Source organism: Aptenodytes forsteri, unplaced genomic scaffold (genome assembly GCF_000699145.1).
Source record: "Aptenodytes forsteri isolate BGI_AS27 unplaced genomic scaffold, ASM69914v1 Scaffold237, whole genome shotgun sequence".
Taxonomy (NCBI): domain Eukaryota; kingdom Metazoa; phylum Chordata; class Aves; order Sphenisciformes; family Spheniscidae; genus Aptenodytes; species Aptenodytes forsteri.
Window position 1 is genome coordinate 1,028,349 of NW_008794451.1, and position 17,879 is coordinate 1,046,227.

At 38.4% G+C, this 17,879-nt stretch overlaps 1 protein-coding gene across 1 annotated transcript in view; it reads left to right on the forward strand.

Annotated features, from left to right (window-relative positions):
• DPYD (dihydropyrimidine dehydrogenase) overlaps positions 1–17,879 on the forward strand; it is a 387,751-nt gene that overhangs the window by 223,052 nt on the left and 146,820 nt on the right. Inside the window, exon 16 of the mRNA XM_009290477.2 lies at positions 11,543–11,707. Within this exon, the coding sequence (XP_009288752.1) occupies positions 11,543–11,707 (165 nt within the window). The remainder of the gene's footprint in view (positions 1–11,542; positions 11,708–17,879) is intronic.

Genomic DNA, 17,879 nt, shown 5'->3' on the forward strand with positions numbered 1-17,879 from the left:
TGTGAAGAAAGTTAACTCTACTGTGTAACTCTACACAGTAATTAAAATTATACCACAGATTCTATCAGGACATGCTAATATTTAATTAGGCAATAAGTGAGCTTGGTACAGGTGTCCGGAGTTGTTGACAGGAGCTTTGTTAATCCACATAGTATTGTCTCTTAAACAGTTAGCTCCTTGCTTTTTTCAAGTGTGAAGTTACATGCTTAATTAGCAGACATTGGAATTTCTGTGTTAGAGTTTTTGTTTGTTTGTTTGTTTAATTTCTCTGTCTATACATTGAGTGCAAAATCCTACATGTTGTGGGCTTTAAAGAACCCATTTTCTTGTTGTTTGCTGTTTCTGTCAGGGATTTTGTTAGAAGTATGAGACTACCTGCAATTCTCTCCCATTTTTTACCTAGAGGAGCTCATTCTGTGGCATTACGTGTCTTGGCTTTTAGTTCATCCCTTTAGGAACCTGCCACTACTGATGTTGCCCCACTGCCTTCTTAGAGTATTTTGTTTAGCAATTAGAAAACAGTATTAGGAAAAAAGCATTGACTTGTCTCTAATGATGATGTTTGAAAAACTATGTTAATTTGGCCTCCTCTTAAAGTACAAGAAGAGAATCCATTTGTATTCTCCTTGTAAGCATAACTCCTTTAGTGACTCTCCCAAACTTGCTGCTGCAAACACGTCATCTAATTCTTCCTTCTCTTTCCTGGGTCTTACCTGGTTTTTAAATTTATTTTATCTATGTTGGTTCCTGCCTGGTTTTCTTAGACTCATACTTTTCAGACTGCCTTTTCCTTCCCATTTCATGGGACCATTCAATAGTACTTGTCTAGAATGAAGCCTTAAGAATTGCCGCTCCTTTATTTGGTCAGTTAAGTACATTTCACAACAAGTTTTGATCACTGATTTGATGAGGATATTCCCTGACAGCTAAAAATGGACTAATATTTGTAGATGTCTGTAAAAGAATTAATCTCTTAAGGCAAGCTAAGTTGTTATGGTCTAAATGCACTGGAGTCCCAAGGGTAAGCATTATAAACTGGGCTAGTATATTTTAATTATTATGCATTAATTTTCCACTTCTGTGAATGTACACAGGTCCTTAGAAGCCATGCCACAGAAATTTCACTTTAGATACAGATCAAAAGCTGCAATCCATGTAGATATTTTATTTATCCATGTACTCCTATTTCATTCCATTCTGTCCCCCTCAAACCATTAGCATTGCAATGTTTTGCTTGCAGCAGAGTAATAGAATCCAGTCTCGTCATGTCGATCACTTGTGAGCATCTGCTCTGGGTTATTATCCAGAAATGCCTTGTCAATATTTCAGAAAATGTGAGTTACAGGTTTTTCGATAAAGCTCATCAGGTACTTCATCCAAGCTACACAAATAATGCTTTGTTGACGCAAAGATATAACTTGTAGGAGAGTAAAACTGAGTTTTTACACAGTTTCAAGACATTCTATCCCAGTACCTCGGGGATTATCTGTGCTGTTACGATACAGCGTTTTGTTTCATTGTAGATAGTCTCAAGCATCTCACTTCATATAGTCTGAAGCAGTGAATTTCTGAAAGATCTGGTTTCTTAGCAGATCCCAGTACCGTCCATATAGTACAATGAATAGCTTCAGGTGTATTCCTGGAGCTGAGGTTACTTAAAGTTCTAAAGATGGTGCGCTTTTTATTTGGTATTTTGAATCCTGTGCTTCAATTAAAATGGCAGGGTTGACCATCCGCTGCTGACTTCTTCATCGGTGACTGTTTTTCACGGGGTTGTCTCCTGGGAGGTGCAGAGCACAGTCCAGAAAAAAATGCTGCGCTGCGAAAGTTCTGGTTGCTTAATTAAAGGGAAAGCTAAAAACCTTCAGACAAACTAACATTTGTGCCAAGGAAGAATCAGAGTTTTTATTGTTGTTGTTGGAAATTGTGTCATTTGTCAAAAAGTTGTGGATAGAAAATTTCTAAAGAGCTTGCTACTGGGTATTCTTACTTTGTGTTCTCTGCCATGCTTTATTCTTATTTCTAATTTTCTTCGTTAGTTGAACAGTACCTTTTCCTCTTCTTTTTGTTCTTCTGCTACAGCTTCTATGCTATTTGTTTCCAAACATCGGGAAAGCTTGCTCTTGGAGTAGAGAAATGATATTTGTTTCTAAAAAAAAAACCAAACAACAACAAAACCCCAGAACCAAAGCCTGAGAAATCTGCTGATCAGCTTCAGATTTCTTTCTCACAGAAGTCTGAGATGTTTAAACATGATTTTCTGCTCTTGTGGCCTCTCACTGAAGGATGTTTAAACACGATTTTCTGCTCTTGTGGCCTCTCACTGAAAATTAATTAATGTTTTGAGACAATTACTGAACATTTTTCTCATCAGTGAGCTAAAGCAACCATTCGTCGATTAGGTAGTTTACTATAGCAAAACACTGAGATCTAAGAACCATCCACTGCAAAAACAAATCCAAGTGTGAAGTCTGAATACAGCTTTCTCTCAAGAACTGTAAGTCTACTTCTCTCTTCTTCTATGGGTATAGTTTTTGATCACAGTGCAGTTCGACAGCAGAAATTTAATCATGTCCAACTGCTTACACCTTTATCAGAAAACTGATAAAAAGTGTGCTCACACTGAACATAGTAAGAAATTTTTCAAATGTCCTTCAGGTTTTTTTTTCCTTTCCCTTCTCTCTCTCCCTCGCTTCCCTGTCTCTCCCAGAGAAACTGATATAAAGCTGATGAGAATTTGGATTTGCTTTGAAAGCATCTTTTGTTCAAAGACTAATTTTAACCTTGTGATAAAGATTGCTTTTTGTATTCTGTTGAATGTGATATCTAGTAATTGTTTGTCAAGGCAAAGTGCTGTAGGAGATAATACATTTTTAAAATGATCTTTTGTAATTACAGTACAAATGTCTTTACAGTCTAATGTCTAGAAAACAAGCAAATATGTCAAAAATAAGAAAAATATTAGAAGTTTTAATTTTAAAGATTTATGGCTTTGTATTATGAACAGGTTTTTTTTAAAAAAAAACCTGCTCAAGTGAATGTAATTGTAAACAAAGATCAAAACTTCATTTTCTTGTAAAATATATAACTCAACTAGAAAATACATATTTGTACATCTGGCATAAACGTTATAGTTACTCTTCCAGTTTTTTGTACTTTTACTCATAATTTGTATTGCTTTTGTCTTGTATTTTAATCTCTTGATTCATTACTTTAGGGAGCTTTAGTTTATAAAATCAGGACATCTAGTCAAACCATCGTGTACGGGACTGGGGGACTGCGCTGTTGTTTAGAAGGGCAGCAAACCATTGTCACTTGACTTGCAATGGGGATGGGGTTGTCCCAAGATTATTCTAAGGTAAAAAGAGTAAACAAATTTTTTTTTTTATACTCTAATCTGGTAAGATTATCTAAAGAGCTTGGGATTCTGCTATCTTAATCACAAGTTATCGGTAGTGATGGCCTACTGTCTGAAAATTGCATTAGTAAGAAAGGGGGTGCGCTGAGCAAGCAGCAATGATAAAAGCTTAGGTAGAAATTAAATTCAATGTCTGTAAGTTTTGAAGTTTCTCGTGCGTTCTCATGGTTAAATCTTAAAGCACTAATGAGACCGTATAGAAAAAACATCAAATACATGGTAACTAAACCTCTAACTTGTCATTTGTCTTTCACACAATATGAGTGCTTCAGCAGTTTTTCTCCAAAATCCTGACGCATTGCTTTTTCCCTTATGGGGCTGCAGTCTTCTGTGCTAACTTATTGATTTGGAAAGCTAGCTCGCTTGCTGGAGCTGCAGCGTTAAACTGGTTTAATAAACACAAATGGGGTAGTTTAATGTTGTAAAAACGTTTATGAGGTAATGGTCTATCTTTTTAAAAATAGTTTGCATAACTCAGCTTATTCAGTCTAGAAGTAGAGTAGAATATTAAGGAAGATATACAAGCACTGTTTGTACTCCAGACTTTCGGGATATAAGATACCTACAGATTTGGGTACTTTCATCTTTGCAAACACATGACAAACAGCCGTCAAAGACAGATAAGAATATTTTTTAAAGTACCCTTTTCCCCTCTATAGCATGCTAGATCTTGTACGTAAAAGCTGAAGAAGTGTAATTTATAAGTAACAGCAAGGATCTTTTTCAAGATCTGTTCTGTACTAGTGGAGCGATCAGAACACTTATGCTTTAAATCAACAATGTGAACAATCCTGGAAGGCTGAGGAAATAATAGATTTTTAAATTCAGTTCTTCTTTTGGTAAGAGAACTTGAAAAATAATTATTTTACATCATTTTATCATTGTATGCTATCTGTCTTCAAGAGAAGGAAAGCAATGAAGAGGAAAGAGAGGGCTAGGTCTAGACTTCATTCACAAAAGCAATGAAAATAGGAGGTGTCTTTATGGTACTAAATTGCTCATATCTGGTGGTGGAGAGGTTGGAGCAGTTTCTGCACGGTGGGATGTTCTGAGATAAGTTTTTCTGTCAAGGTGGTTTCAGTTTTTAAAAAATGCTCCCGTATTCACTGCGGGAAAGAAAAGAAGAAAGTGAGGAAGTGACTCTGCTGAGGATTTGTACTCATATGGGAAGAATAAAGTCTGACCTATTCCCTCACTAAAATAAAATGCTAAATACAAGTGTTACGAATTCAACAGGCGGCATTGTGTGCGAAATAACAGTGGTTTGTGCACTGGAAGGTGCCAGTGGCTACATCAGACCTCCTTGGCCAGAAATCAGGAGCAAATTTACTTGCCTTGCTCCATGAGCCAGTGAGTCTCACTATATGTTGTAAAAATCCTACTCTAGCAGGTAAGGTCTTTGTGGAAATTAATCGTTAATCTGCATGGTTGTACCTGATGGCATGGTTTTGCGTTTGTAGAGGTCCTTGCTGTGGACGTAGCTTCCAGTTAAAAGGAGCCTGACAAGCTCAGCCGGAAAAAATGCTGAGCTTGGGGAAATTCAGGAGAGCAAGTCAGTGCTTTGGGCCTCAGAAGAGGAACCCTACGGAGATGTCACACGTCTCAGCTCTGATGGAGGGGAGAAGGTGAGGAACAACTCGGAAAGGATGTGTAGGAACAGTGCTGTGTGAAGTGGTATTGTTGCCTCAGGTTTCACTTGCCTTTTGTGGATGGTTAAAACTCCAGAAGGGGTGATACTAGACACAGTCTGGCTAGACAGCTGAGTCACAGAAGAGGCAAATCATCACAAGACCTTGAGTGAGAGTTGGCAGGGAATTACGAGGACATAAGTCTGTGATGCCATTCGTATCTATGAGGGTGTGCAAACAGCAGTGAGCCAGATTTCCAGAATGCTTTAACTACTGCGATATTAGGCAGAAAAGGGCGACGTCTCCTTCTCCTCCATATTTTTACCTAGGTGAAAGTGTACATCAGGTTCTACTGTAATTAGCGGAAACTGTAGGGAAAACTGGATCTTGATGTTGGGGGGTTGATTAAAGCATTTCGAAAATGAGCTCTAAAAACATTTCACACGTACTGGATTTTGAAATCTTTACAGCCTTTTGGATACATCTTTGAAAATCTGGGGAAAAGGAGTACATCGTAATTTGCTTAAATACCTGCATTTTTCAGCTACTGTCTTTTGTTGTTCAAGTAAAGAAGATGGTATATTGAATAAAGTAGAAACTTACATTTGGGCTTTTTTTAACATTGCGGTTTACTGTCTACTAACTTTAAAAATGCTGTTTTGAGCTACTCGACTAAAATTGCCTTACTGAGGTATTTATTTAGATCTCTTCTTCACAAAGAGGCCAGCGTGGCTGCCTTGGTGTTCATATTGACATTTAGTAGGTAGTAACCCCGGGAACGTACAGATGCGTACTCCGCTTGGCAAGTATAATGCCCTCCCTCCCTAGAAGAAAGAAAGGTCAAATAAATTAACTTTGAAAAAAGTAGTAATCTGTTCATTGTGTTACATCTTTTTCTCATATTAATGAAACGAAACTGATAAAGGTCACTAATTCTTATCTGCTTTCATAAGTTAAAGATGAGAAAAGCTTCATCTGAAGTATGCAGTGACTTTCATTGACTTTGGGGGCCGATGCTGCAAGGCAAGTTCTCTGTATCTCATGGAAGCCTCGCAGAGGGAAGGAAACACATGTTAACACTTGGTATAGTGTCATTAACTGTACTTTTAAAATCCAAATATCTTATTCAAAACCTTAATTGTGCTGCAGATATTTACCTTCCAGAACACCTGTACTTTCAGGAGTGAATACAACAGGTTAATATATTAATTAAAGGTACAGTTAATTAATTTTCTTTCCATATCCCAAATATAAATGCCAGTGTGTTCTCTTGAGGAACTTTATTATTTCAATTGTTCATTAAAATACCATTAGCTGTAATATTTTGGGGAAAATGGGCAAAAAGAATGCTTCAATCGCTGCAAATCAGTAGAAACACATCAGAGCTTTGATATGAAAAATCATATAGATTTATCCTTTTGGTTCTTTTTCTTATATTTGCCTAATATAACTACAATAATTGAATAGGCATGAGGCTGTGGTATACCTTTTGGGGGACTGTTTTTATATGTTCCTGCAGCTGACCTCTTTGCACATTTTTCTCAAAACTTTTTTTTTTTTAGTTTCTAGGAGACATGATTATGAAAAAAAAAAGTGAACCCAGTTAATGAAGAGCTGTCTTCTTGATTCCCCTAAAACAATAACTCTGAGAGACGGGTGAATGGCTTGATTCATTTCTACGGGTCATTAACTTCCACGCCTACAGATGACAACGTTAATATTCACAATGTGAATTATTTCTCTGCTGATTAGTTTAGGAGAAACACACAATGGATGTGCTTATGGCATGATCTAACGCTGTGCCGGACACCCCTTTGGGTCCCTTAAAATTCAAAATGTCCCTGCTGCCCAAACGTAAAGGTCTCTCTCTCTCAGCTTAAACAGCATGGTTGTGTTTTTACAGTACAGAAATCCGTGGCAGTTATTAACTGCAAATGTGGACGGTGTGAAGCAAAACAACTTTGAGAGTGAACAGTAAGGCATGGGCTGATGAATTGATTTGCACCTTTATTTAAATTTCACTGACTAAAAAGTGCTGAGTGTTTGGGCTTTATCTTTAAGATGTTGTCTCAAACCTCCCAGCCCATTAGACTTAAGTAGTTTAGAATTCAATGATCTGATTGCAGAGTTCAGAGATTATTAGAGCAAATGGAGCCTGATCAATGCCTTGGGTCTTTTTTTTTAGTGTGTTAATTAATTAATCAACAGGAACAGAAATATGTGTGTAATGCAAATTAACTCGGTCTCAAGTTACCAGAATACCAGAATTGTTCATAAGCAGAAAAGGGGAATCAAAAAGCAGCAGGATATTGGTGCTTTTATCTGCGTAGCACCACTTTCTTAGGTGAGGTCCTGAGCTCGACGTATTTGAGGGATTTATGTTATTCTTTCTGCTGTGCTCTCATGGGGAAAAGAATCAGCTTTTGAGGCAAAAGAAGAAATTCAGTAACTGAAATATTCATGATCCACAGTTGGCCCTTGATTCTATTTGTTGTCACTGTTTCTCTTTGTTTGCATTAACTCCCCCAAACCAAGTTGTTCTGCTGTAATCTAGTACTGAATACAGTTTCCCTAATCCCCAAGTCTACATTAATTTGCAAGATTTCCCCACAAACCAAATTAGTTTTCTATAGGCCGTTCTGTTTACCTTTGCCCATGATTTTTTTAGTCATTTTTTCCATAGCTTTGTCTTCTAGTGTGGTCAGATATAAGCTTTGTTCTCCCCTAGTTGCTCTTTATTAAAAGTCTTCTATCCTTGGTCTTCAGAGCACATGAAAGCTTTGTGCTATTTTTCCCAAGGACTGTTTATTGCTTCCGTCGCACGGGGAGGTAAGATGCTTGATTCGTTTTGGAATTTGGGGACATTCTCCTATTCCTGTATGCGGACCTCTACTTTCAACCGCCTGCGGGGACCAGACCAACTCGTCAGCCAGGTCATCTCTGTAGCAGTCAGCTTTTTTTAGAATCAAAAAAGTTTTTAGGTTCAAACCTTGAAGTGCTTCTTGTCAGGCTTCTTGCTCTAGTTCCGTTGTGGCTTTTTATGCACACAACAATTTTTATGAACAATGAAAGGGTTGCGTGCATAGCTGGGACGAAAGGAGAAGCTGGGGTTTCCGAAAAGAAAAGGAATGAGGAGTGCCAGCATTTGGCCGGACAGTTCCTACAAACAGGGAAAATCAGTATTCGATTGCAACGCCAGACAACGGTCTGTCACAAACCCCGTGGGCTGGAGCACTGTGGCTATTTCAGCTGCTCTGACCTTACCTGCTGTTTTGGAGACAGCGGTAACAATTGGCCAGCCACCGGAATTGCCCATCTTAGTGAAAGAACCTGTGATACCATGTAAGATTCACGCCTAAGACCAAAGGACATGAAGTTGGCTAAGCCCAGCCCATAGATCCTTTGCCTCTCTCCCTGTTTAGCTTTCGTAGACGTGGCATGAGAATGAAGAGGAAGATGATGGTAAGGCAAGTTCTGTGTAGGTATTTCACACTCATCTCAAAGAGACAATTTTCGTTTCTGTCACTTGTGTGATTTTATTCTGTATGTACATAGACAGACTCCTTGAATCATCACAGAAGTTAGAAATTCCACTTTGTTTCCATGAACTGTGAGTCTCCTTGTGTCTGGGGCTGTCATGTGCTAACAAGAGACAGGAGAGGTGCCAGCGTGTCAGTCATTACAGACTCTCTCCATCTAGCTTACTCTGAGCTAGGAGAGACAAATGAGGAACGGGATCTTAAATACGGGCAGCGTATCCCTCTCGGGAGGAACCAAGACAAAGCAGCCAGGTGGTAATGTTTGGATTTCAAAGCTGGGAAGGATTTTTGGAAGCAGAAGCAGCTTGGTCAGGAGAGATAAAGTGATGCACGGACACAGTGGAGGGGTCCTGTGACACAGAGGCAGTAGGGAGGCAGTGGAAGCCACCATTCGAAGGAGCAGCTGTCTGCTGGCGGGGAACGGGAGGGGAAGGTCCCTGAGCACCAAAGGGGATCTCACAAAATCTCAAGGAAAATTCGAGAGTGAGGGAATGTAGGCAGAGAGATGTATGTGTGTTTACTGTTTCATGTGGCTCTGTGTATCTCTTGTGGTCACTAAAGCGAAGAGTGGCTGCTTTTGAGACAGTTTGCAAAGTCTGTGCATTACCTGATTCAACTTCGTGGGATCCTGGAGAGAGAAATTGTCACTCAGATGTCAGCTATGACTGAGCTCTGGGAAAGAGTGAGTCGAAGCCACGGGGATTCGGCAGCAGTCGGCAGGGTCTAAACAGGGGTTTCTGTTCTTAGAAGAGAGGAGATTGCCTAGAGACCCAAAGCAGATACAGAAACTTCAGAGTGTTTTCGCATGGAAGCAGACTGAGGCTTTGTGAGTGTCCCGCAAGAGGCATAGTCTAGGCTGTAATATCTCAGTCTTTGAATTCTTACCTGTAGTAAAATGAGAGAGACTGGAAGAACAACAACACACACACGTAGTAAGATAACAAACAGTACCGTAGGTGGCTCCAAGCATTGTCTGGCATATGCACTTACACAAGCCAGCCACAAAATGGAAATCATACCACGTGCGTCTTATCATAATTTGCGCTGAACCCGAGAACAATAATTCCCACCAACAGACAGGCTGTTAGCTCAGGCTCAGTGCCATGCCACTGCAGCTACATAGCTTCTGACTGGTTTGGAGCACGCGAAAAGGAAGCTCACGGTCGCTTGCAGCGTGGTCAAAGTAACTCATACCTGTCGGCAAACGACCATGCGCGCCCTGTGCTCGCAGGAGTAAGGTCATATCGCCAGCGTTTAAGTCATTGACGTTGCGTGTTTTGTCATGCTGGATGATGTGATAGTACTGGCCTGTATATATGAATAGCTTTCTGGGATGAAGTCAAAGCACAAGCTCCTCTGAGGCAATTTAAAAGGAGTGAAACGCTCAAGAGGATAATGCGGAGCAAACTGATGTAAATGGTTCTTCTGCATAAACCGCAATTTTTGTAATTTGTCTTGGGAGCGAGAGGAGTGTACTTTGCTGTTTGGTTTCGATTTGCATAAGTTCATAAAATGTTCTGAATTATTTTTTTCTGAAGATATAACTTAACAGTTGAGAGGGAGGTGAAGCTTTTGTGATGAAGGGAAAATATAATAGGGAAATTAGGGATTATTGTGATGTCCGTGTTCCAGACTTATTAGGCCTGAAAATAGATGAACTGGGGAGATTTCTATAGAAGTAAATGGACGTATAATTATCTATCAGTATAAAATATTAGTGCATATTTACTGTATAATAAGTAATTCAACTTTATAAGCAAATGAAGATTACCTCAAATTTACATACAATGTGAAGAAAAGTCCCTTTATCCTCTGTAATGGCAACATTTGGCAGATTCGGGAATAAATAATCTTTTGTGGCAAGGGTATGCCTTATCAAACATATGCAGATCAGTGCTAATTAATGCTAATTAAGGTTTCCTGTCTATCTAGTTGGAAAAACGTCCAAATGTTATGAAATCCAGTTAGTATGCCTATTACCCTAATTGTTTTATATGGGATGATTCTTAATTAAAATATGTAAATTGACCTTAATTGCTATATACTAATGGAGGTTCATGTTATCTCACTAAAAATGACAAGATGGTGAGGAGGGGTACTTAAACAAATAATTCTGATACATTTGTAAATAAATGACCTTTACTCAAAATTATTTTTAATTGGAAATTGGCAGAAGGAACATTTTGCCATCTATGTTTCTCTTTAGTTTTAAATAATGTCAGAATTTACAGTTCTTTGTTAATATAGATACGGTGACATTGCAGCTTAATTAAGACTACTAAACAAGTCAACATTTTATGTGTTTACTGTATGTTTCAAAATTGTTTGCTAACCTCATGTTGACCTTCAGAAGCGTCGTGCTTTACAATATTGATCTTAATTTTCAGTATTTTCGGGTTTATGTTTTGGTTTTGATCTCTCTTGACGATATCATTTCCTTTGTGAAGTTTGGTACGCTGGCATACTTTTGCTGGCGACTGGACCTGTGACCCTGACTTTTCGTCGGAGAGGCTGGTGGGCAGCACCTCTTCGCGCTTCACCTGTTAGCGTAGGACGTGGACTTCGGTCATCTTTGGGGAGGATAGTTCCCGTGTATCCTGTTACCTGACTGAGGCCTACGCGGGTGTTTACACAAAGTCTCGTATGCCCCCTACCCAACACAAAAGCATTATTTAAGTGATGTTTTGTATGGCGGTTTATAGGTGCCCCATATTGCCATTTTCTTGATAGTTATCGTACCATTTCACACACACAGCAAACATTTTTCCCCTCTGATGTAAAGAATCCAATTAGAGGATCTGCTAATTTGGAGAACTGGCCTATAATTGTAGTTTTTACTCATAATAACAGTACATTTTATAAACGCCTGATACGTTTAAGTTTCTGTTATGTCATAGACATCATTGATACGTGCCTCGCTTTAGAAAGTCAATCTGAAAGGTTTCACTGTTTTGCAGGATATTGTAACCAATGTTTCTCCGAGGATTGTGCGTGGAATTACTTCAGGTCCTATGTACGGCCCAGGCCAGGGCTCTTTTCTGAACTTTGAACTGATCAGCGAGAAAACAGCAGCGTATTGGTGTAAAAGCATTGCTGAACTGAAGGCTGACTTTCCAAACCATGTAAGTACCACTCGGTCGTAAAGATGCAATATACTTATTTAGAATCTCCAGTTTATAGATCTGTGAAAACTCACCTATTTAATATTTATTAAATAGCATGCCAATCGCTTTATTGACATACGAGTATGTTATTTAAAAACCAGAAAAGTCCATCCAAATAATCTTTATGACAGAAAATTCTGCGAAATGACTGTAACACAAACAGAGAGCGGTCATGATTTTTTAGTTAGGCCGATGTTTACGTTCAAATAGATAACATCAAGGGAAAGAGTTGATCCCAGAGCGGATGCTTGTCAGTTCTGCTGTGAATAATTTTGTATTTAAGATCATATTTGAAGATGTAGCTTATAATAATCATTTTCATTTTGAATTGAATTTGATTATGAAAGGAATCTTTGTTCTTTTGTTCTTAATCTAAATGTGAAAGATACTTCTAATATTTTTATAAGCAATTGGCTGCTTTAGGAGAAAAATAAACAATGCTGACTTAAAGTTAACTTCACTGCAAGGATAGAGTTTCGTTAGAGCCTTCTTGGCCAGGGGGAATATCTGTCTAGAAGTTAATAATCAAAGTTGGGAGCAATGATGCCAGCTAGCTGGCATAAATGGTTTTCAGCTACTGTTACAGTGAATAAGAACAACAAGGTGGAAAGTAAAATTCACCTCAATCATTATCTCGAATGGATAGAGCTAGAAATCCCAGAGCTTACGTATCTTCTGTCTTGAATTTATTACCTCCATGGTTCAGCTATGAACAAAATAAGTGAATGTTCCTGAATATATTATGGCGTGAAGACAATCAGGGTTTTTTTTTTATTCCTGGAGTTTAAATGTACACATCGGCAAGTATAAAAATGTTTAAACACATTGTATTTATAGTAAAAGTTAAGTGCTGCGTGTTTAATATCCTACTTCGCTATGGATGGACTGTGTGTTTCTTTGCTGAGGTTCACGTCACCATGCCACTTCATTTGTTGTGACTGGGCTTCATAATAGTGAAAGTGTGAACCGAAAGATAATATCGTAAATCTCTGATTTTCACTTTCACATCCTTTGTCAAAGTCCTGGATATTGCATGCAGGCAGACTGTTGAGCATTTCTGCTGTGGGAATGCTCTCCCATTGCAGTCTTCACCAAAAATCTATTGCAGCATTTTGTGCTCGGGACCAAACCGTTCTCTTCTGTGAGGAAAAGCACTAGCAACGATTTCAAAAGGAAAATTTGAATTTTCTGAGACATAACCTCTTGTGTGGGATGAAGAAGTCCCACTCTTCCATAGTTCCCAGGGTGAGCGTCTTCTGATCATCCCTCGCTATGTGAGTTATTACTTTGAGAATGTGAATTCAGCTCCTGCACGTTGGCTGCGGCTGCTGCTGTGGCATCTTTGAGGTTGTTAATGCCTGCGTGGGCACAGGGGAAGCAGCACCAGCAGTAGACCTTGGCTTTGCTCACAGGGATTTTTAAAATGTGCCCGTGAACGCATCTAAGAACTGTCATAATTATAATGGTAAATTTGTCGCTAACTGAAAACAGATTTTTGTTCACTGAGTAGAAATCTCTTGGTGCTTATTTTGAAATATTCTGTATAATTAGAGCTTGCAGAATTTTTTTTCCCCCAATTCTTGTTCACTCCTCTAGAAAGGCTTTTTAAACTTGATGTCTTTTGGGGGGGTTATTAAAACCGAAAACAGTTTCTGAGAACTGTTTGGGTGAACTTAATTAACAAGCAAAGCATGACGGTTTCTGCTCAAATGAAAGCCAAACAGAGATGAGGACACAAGTGATTACAGTTAAAAAACTTACCTTGCTACAGTAAATATTAAAAACAAATCAAAATTTATACATAATTACTTTTGCTATGTAATACAAGCAGTTTAAGGTAAGATTTATCTTACAGATGAAAAGGATATGAGCAAAATAGCTACCTCACTGGAAGATGATCCCACCACAGCACCCTATCTCGTGCCATTAGGAAGACGCGAACCATAACGCAAAAAGAGCAGCTAAATTCCCCCAACGAAGCCTAGGATTTAAACTAAATTTTGCAAGGGGTTGTGCAAAAGAGGACCACCAGGCACAGCTCGGTGGAGAAGGTCATGTAACTGTGACATGTTGCCTCTATAGATCAGGAACTAGCATCACCCTTGTGCTGTCTTCACCCCTGTAGTGTTGTGGCCTCATTCTTTGGCTCTCCTGACTCCTGATTCTTGCTTGTAGCTTGCGATCATCTCTGACTGGCAGTCTTTCCCAGTCTTCTCTTCTATTAGCTGCTCCCTTCAACCCTGAATCCACTTCAAGTGGACTAGGGCAAAAGCTGCCACCAGCAGAAACTTGCTTCAATGCCACCGGCAGTGAATTAAATATTTGTAAGGGCCCAAGCAGAGGAGAAAGCAGAAAGAGAAAGTGTCTGGATTTTGTATGTTTGCTTGTGAAGTATCGTCAAAATCCTTGCTGTTTCAATTTGGGATTTTTTTAAATTGAGTTAATTTAATTTTACTCTTCCTGCTTTTTCAGAAAACCCACACACAGAGAAAGAAATGCGATGGTATGCACAGTACAGGCCCAAGATGATTTTTTTTTTTTATTTATTTTTTTTTTTAAATCAGGTGCTTCTCTGTTAAAATGATTTGCACTTAAAAATGGGATTGTTTTCCTTCTGGTACGTCAGACATCTCAGTAAGGTATTACTTCAGCAACTTGGCTGAGACCGTTTAAAACATACGGTATTATTCAGCGTTGTTTATTGTTAAATTTTCAAAGGAGGCAGTTTTAAAAACGCTGTGTCCACTGCTTTCCTATATACCAGGAAAACATCCTTTCAGTCAGCGAGCTATGAAAGTGAGAAGAAGACTGGTCTGTTTGTATTTGTTGTCTTCTTTTTACTTTTCCAGATATTGTAGTTTTACTTATTTATATTGGCCTGTCTTTGTGATATCCAAACATCTTCCTTACATGGTTAACTAAGGGGTTTTTTATGAGAGTCTATTAAGTATTTCTACTTCTCTGTCTTATGGCCACACATAGCATCTGATACCACAGGATTTATCATTCTGTGCAATTATTAATAAGGAGAAAATGGATTTTTTTTTTTGTTCTTTAGTAGTAAAGACTGAGAACTTGACAGTGAGAAAAAATGAAACAATTATTAATTTCATAGTCTTAAGTGTAATATTAAAATATCCCTTCTGAATTAGTATAAAGCGGACACCTTATTGGCAAATTTTGCGTCCCCACTCCCCCAAAAAAGGTTGTTTGTAAAGTGCTATATTAATCTGAGACTCAAGAAAAAAGTGAAAGAAAAATATCAATAATCAGAATTTTCAGATTGGAATTTAATTACTACTTGTTTGAGAGGAATGACTACTGAAACCATGATCATAGCCTGGTAGTCTGTCTCTCTACTCCCTGCTATAGAGGGACATCTTGGGCCAAGGCTAAGAAAAGCTGTTCCCATGTAATAAAAATATTATCTCAACATCCTAACGAGAAACAGGAAAACCCTGCCTTTCTAAGGCCTGCTTAGACTGGTGTGAAATGGCAGAGGGGAGATTTGGAGGTGGGGAGTGATCGAGTGGCTGGGTGGGGGCTTAGCTTCTGACCCACCACAGATGGAAAATGTAGGGGGTCAACTCACCACAGATGGAAAATGCAGAAAGTTGTCAGTTCATGTTAAAAAGACTAGACCATAATTTGGACATGCAATATTTGAAGTGCTTTAGATAATGGGGCAGAAGAACTAACACTAATGCCACAACATCTCCTACTTTCATATTTTATTTACCAAGGAGATACCTGATCATATGGTTTACTGATGTACTTTCCAGCCAAAATGTGGCTAAAAACTGGCGCTTTATGGTCTATTCAAGAAATTAGTTTACTTAAGAAATATGAATTTGGCCAAGTAGAACTCACCTAATGATATGATCAGGAATGAAAACTATGCAAAAAAAAAAAAAAAATCACTTTTACTTTAGCAAAAGTCTACAAACTTTAATCAGTAGAAAGTGGCTAAGAAAGTTGAAAAGAAAATTATAAAACCTTGGCAGAGAACTTACTGCTGAAATTTTATATTCACATATTTGACATTAGCTACAATATGGCCATTATCTGTGCTGGGAACTGTGAATACTGGTAGTGGCAGCACGTCTTTGTGTGCCAGTAAAACCAAGGAGCTGTGTGCACAGTGAAGCTGGCAACCGTGCGAATCATTTTTGGTGACTGCGAGGGATTGGGATATATTGGTGGTAGCACTTGTTTCATCAGAAAAAAGCATGCAAACTGCTGCTGTTCCTCATCAAAACCTTTCGCTTACCATAGCTCAGCCTTCTCATTTGAGTTCGTGAATCACCTACTTACACAGATGTCTACTCTTCCAGTCTCATAAGCCTGTCTATATATTTACACTACCTAGTAGTTGGCCAAATATTTTGAGGTTTCATATTACCCTGAAACCTCTTTAGCATCTGCACTGGGGAGAACAAGCTTGAGAAGAGCAAGGTTTGAAAGTGGTAAAACACTTCTCTACGGAAAAATGTGAACTGAGAATCAGGTGCTTCTCTGTTAAAATGATTTGCACTTAAAAATGGGATTGTTTTCCTTCTGGTACGTCAGACATCTCAGTAAGGTATTACTTCAGCAACTTGGCTGAGACCGTTTAAAACATACGGTATTATTCAGCGTTGTTTATTGTTAAATTTTCAAAGGAGGCAGTTTTAAAAACGCTGTGTCCACTGCTTTCCTATATACCAGGAAAACATCCTTTCAGTCAGCGAGCTATGAAAGTGAGAAGAAGACTGGTCTGTTTGTATTTGTTGTCTTCTTTTTACTTTTCCAGATATTGTAGTTTTACTTATTTATATTGGCCTGTCTTTGTGATATCCAAACATCTTCCTTACATGGTTAACTAAGGGGTTTTTTATGAGAGTCTATTAAGTATTTCTACTTCTCTGTCTTATGGCCACACATAGCATCTGATACCACAGGATTTATCATTCTGTGCAATTATTAATAAGGAGAAAATGGATTTTTTTTTTTGTTCTTTAGTAGTAAAGACTGAGAACTTGACAGTGAGAAAAAATGAAACAATTATTAATTTCATAGTCTTAAGTGTAATATTAAAATATCCCTTCTGAATTAGTATAAAGCGGACACCTTATTGGCAAATTTTGCGTCCCCACTCCCCCAAAAAAGGTTGTTTGTAAAGTGCTATATTAATCTGAGACTCAAGAAAAAAGTGAAAGAAAAATATCAATAATCAGAATTTTCAGATTGGAATTTAATTACTACTTGTTTGAGAGGAATGACTACTGAAACCATGATCATAGCCTGGTAGTCTGTCTCTCTACTCCCTGCTATAGAGGGACATCTTGGGCCAAGGCCAAGAAAAGCTGTTCCCATGTAATAAAAATATTATCTCAACATCCTAACGAGAAACAGGAAAACCCTGCCTTTCTAAGGCCTGCTTAGACTGGTGTGAAATGGCAGAGGGGAGATTTGGAGGTGGGGAGTGATCGAGTGGCTGGGTGGGGGCTTAGCTTCTGACCCACCACAGATGGAAAATGTAGGGGGTCAACTCACCACAGATGGAAAATGCAGAAAGTTGTCAGTTCATGTTAAAAAGACTAGACCATAATTTGGACATGCAATATTTGAAGTGCTTTAGATAATGGGGCAGAAGAACTAACACTAATGCCACAACATCTCCTACTTTCATATTTTATTTACCAAGGAGATACCTGATCATATGGTTTACTGATGTACTTTCCAGCCAAAATGTGGCTAAAAACTGGCGCTTTATGGTCTATTCAAGAAATTAGTTTACTTAAGAAATATGAATTTGGCCAAGTAGAACTCACCTAATGATATGATCAGGAATGAAAACTATGCAAAAAAAAAAAAAAATCACTTTTACTTTAGCAAAAGTCTACAAACTTTAATCAGTAGAAAGTGGCTAAGAAAGTTGAAAAGAAAATTATAAAACCTTGGCAGAGAACTTACTGCTGAAATTTTATATTCACATATTTGACATTAGCTACAATATGGCCATTATCTGTGCTGGGAACTGTGAATACTGGTAGTGGCAGCACGTCTTTGTGTGCCAGTAAAACCAAGGAGCTGTGTGCACAGTGAAGCTGGCAACCGTGCGAATCATTTTTGGTGACTGCGAGGGATT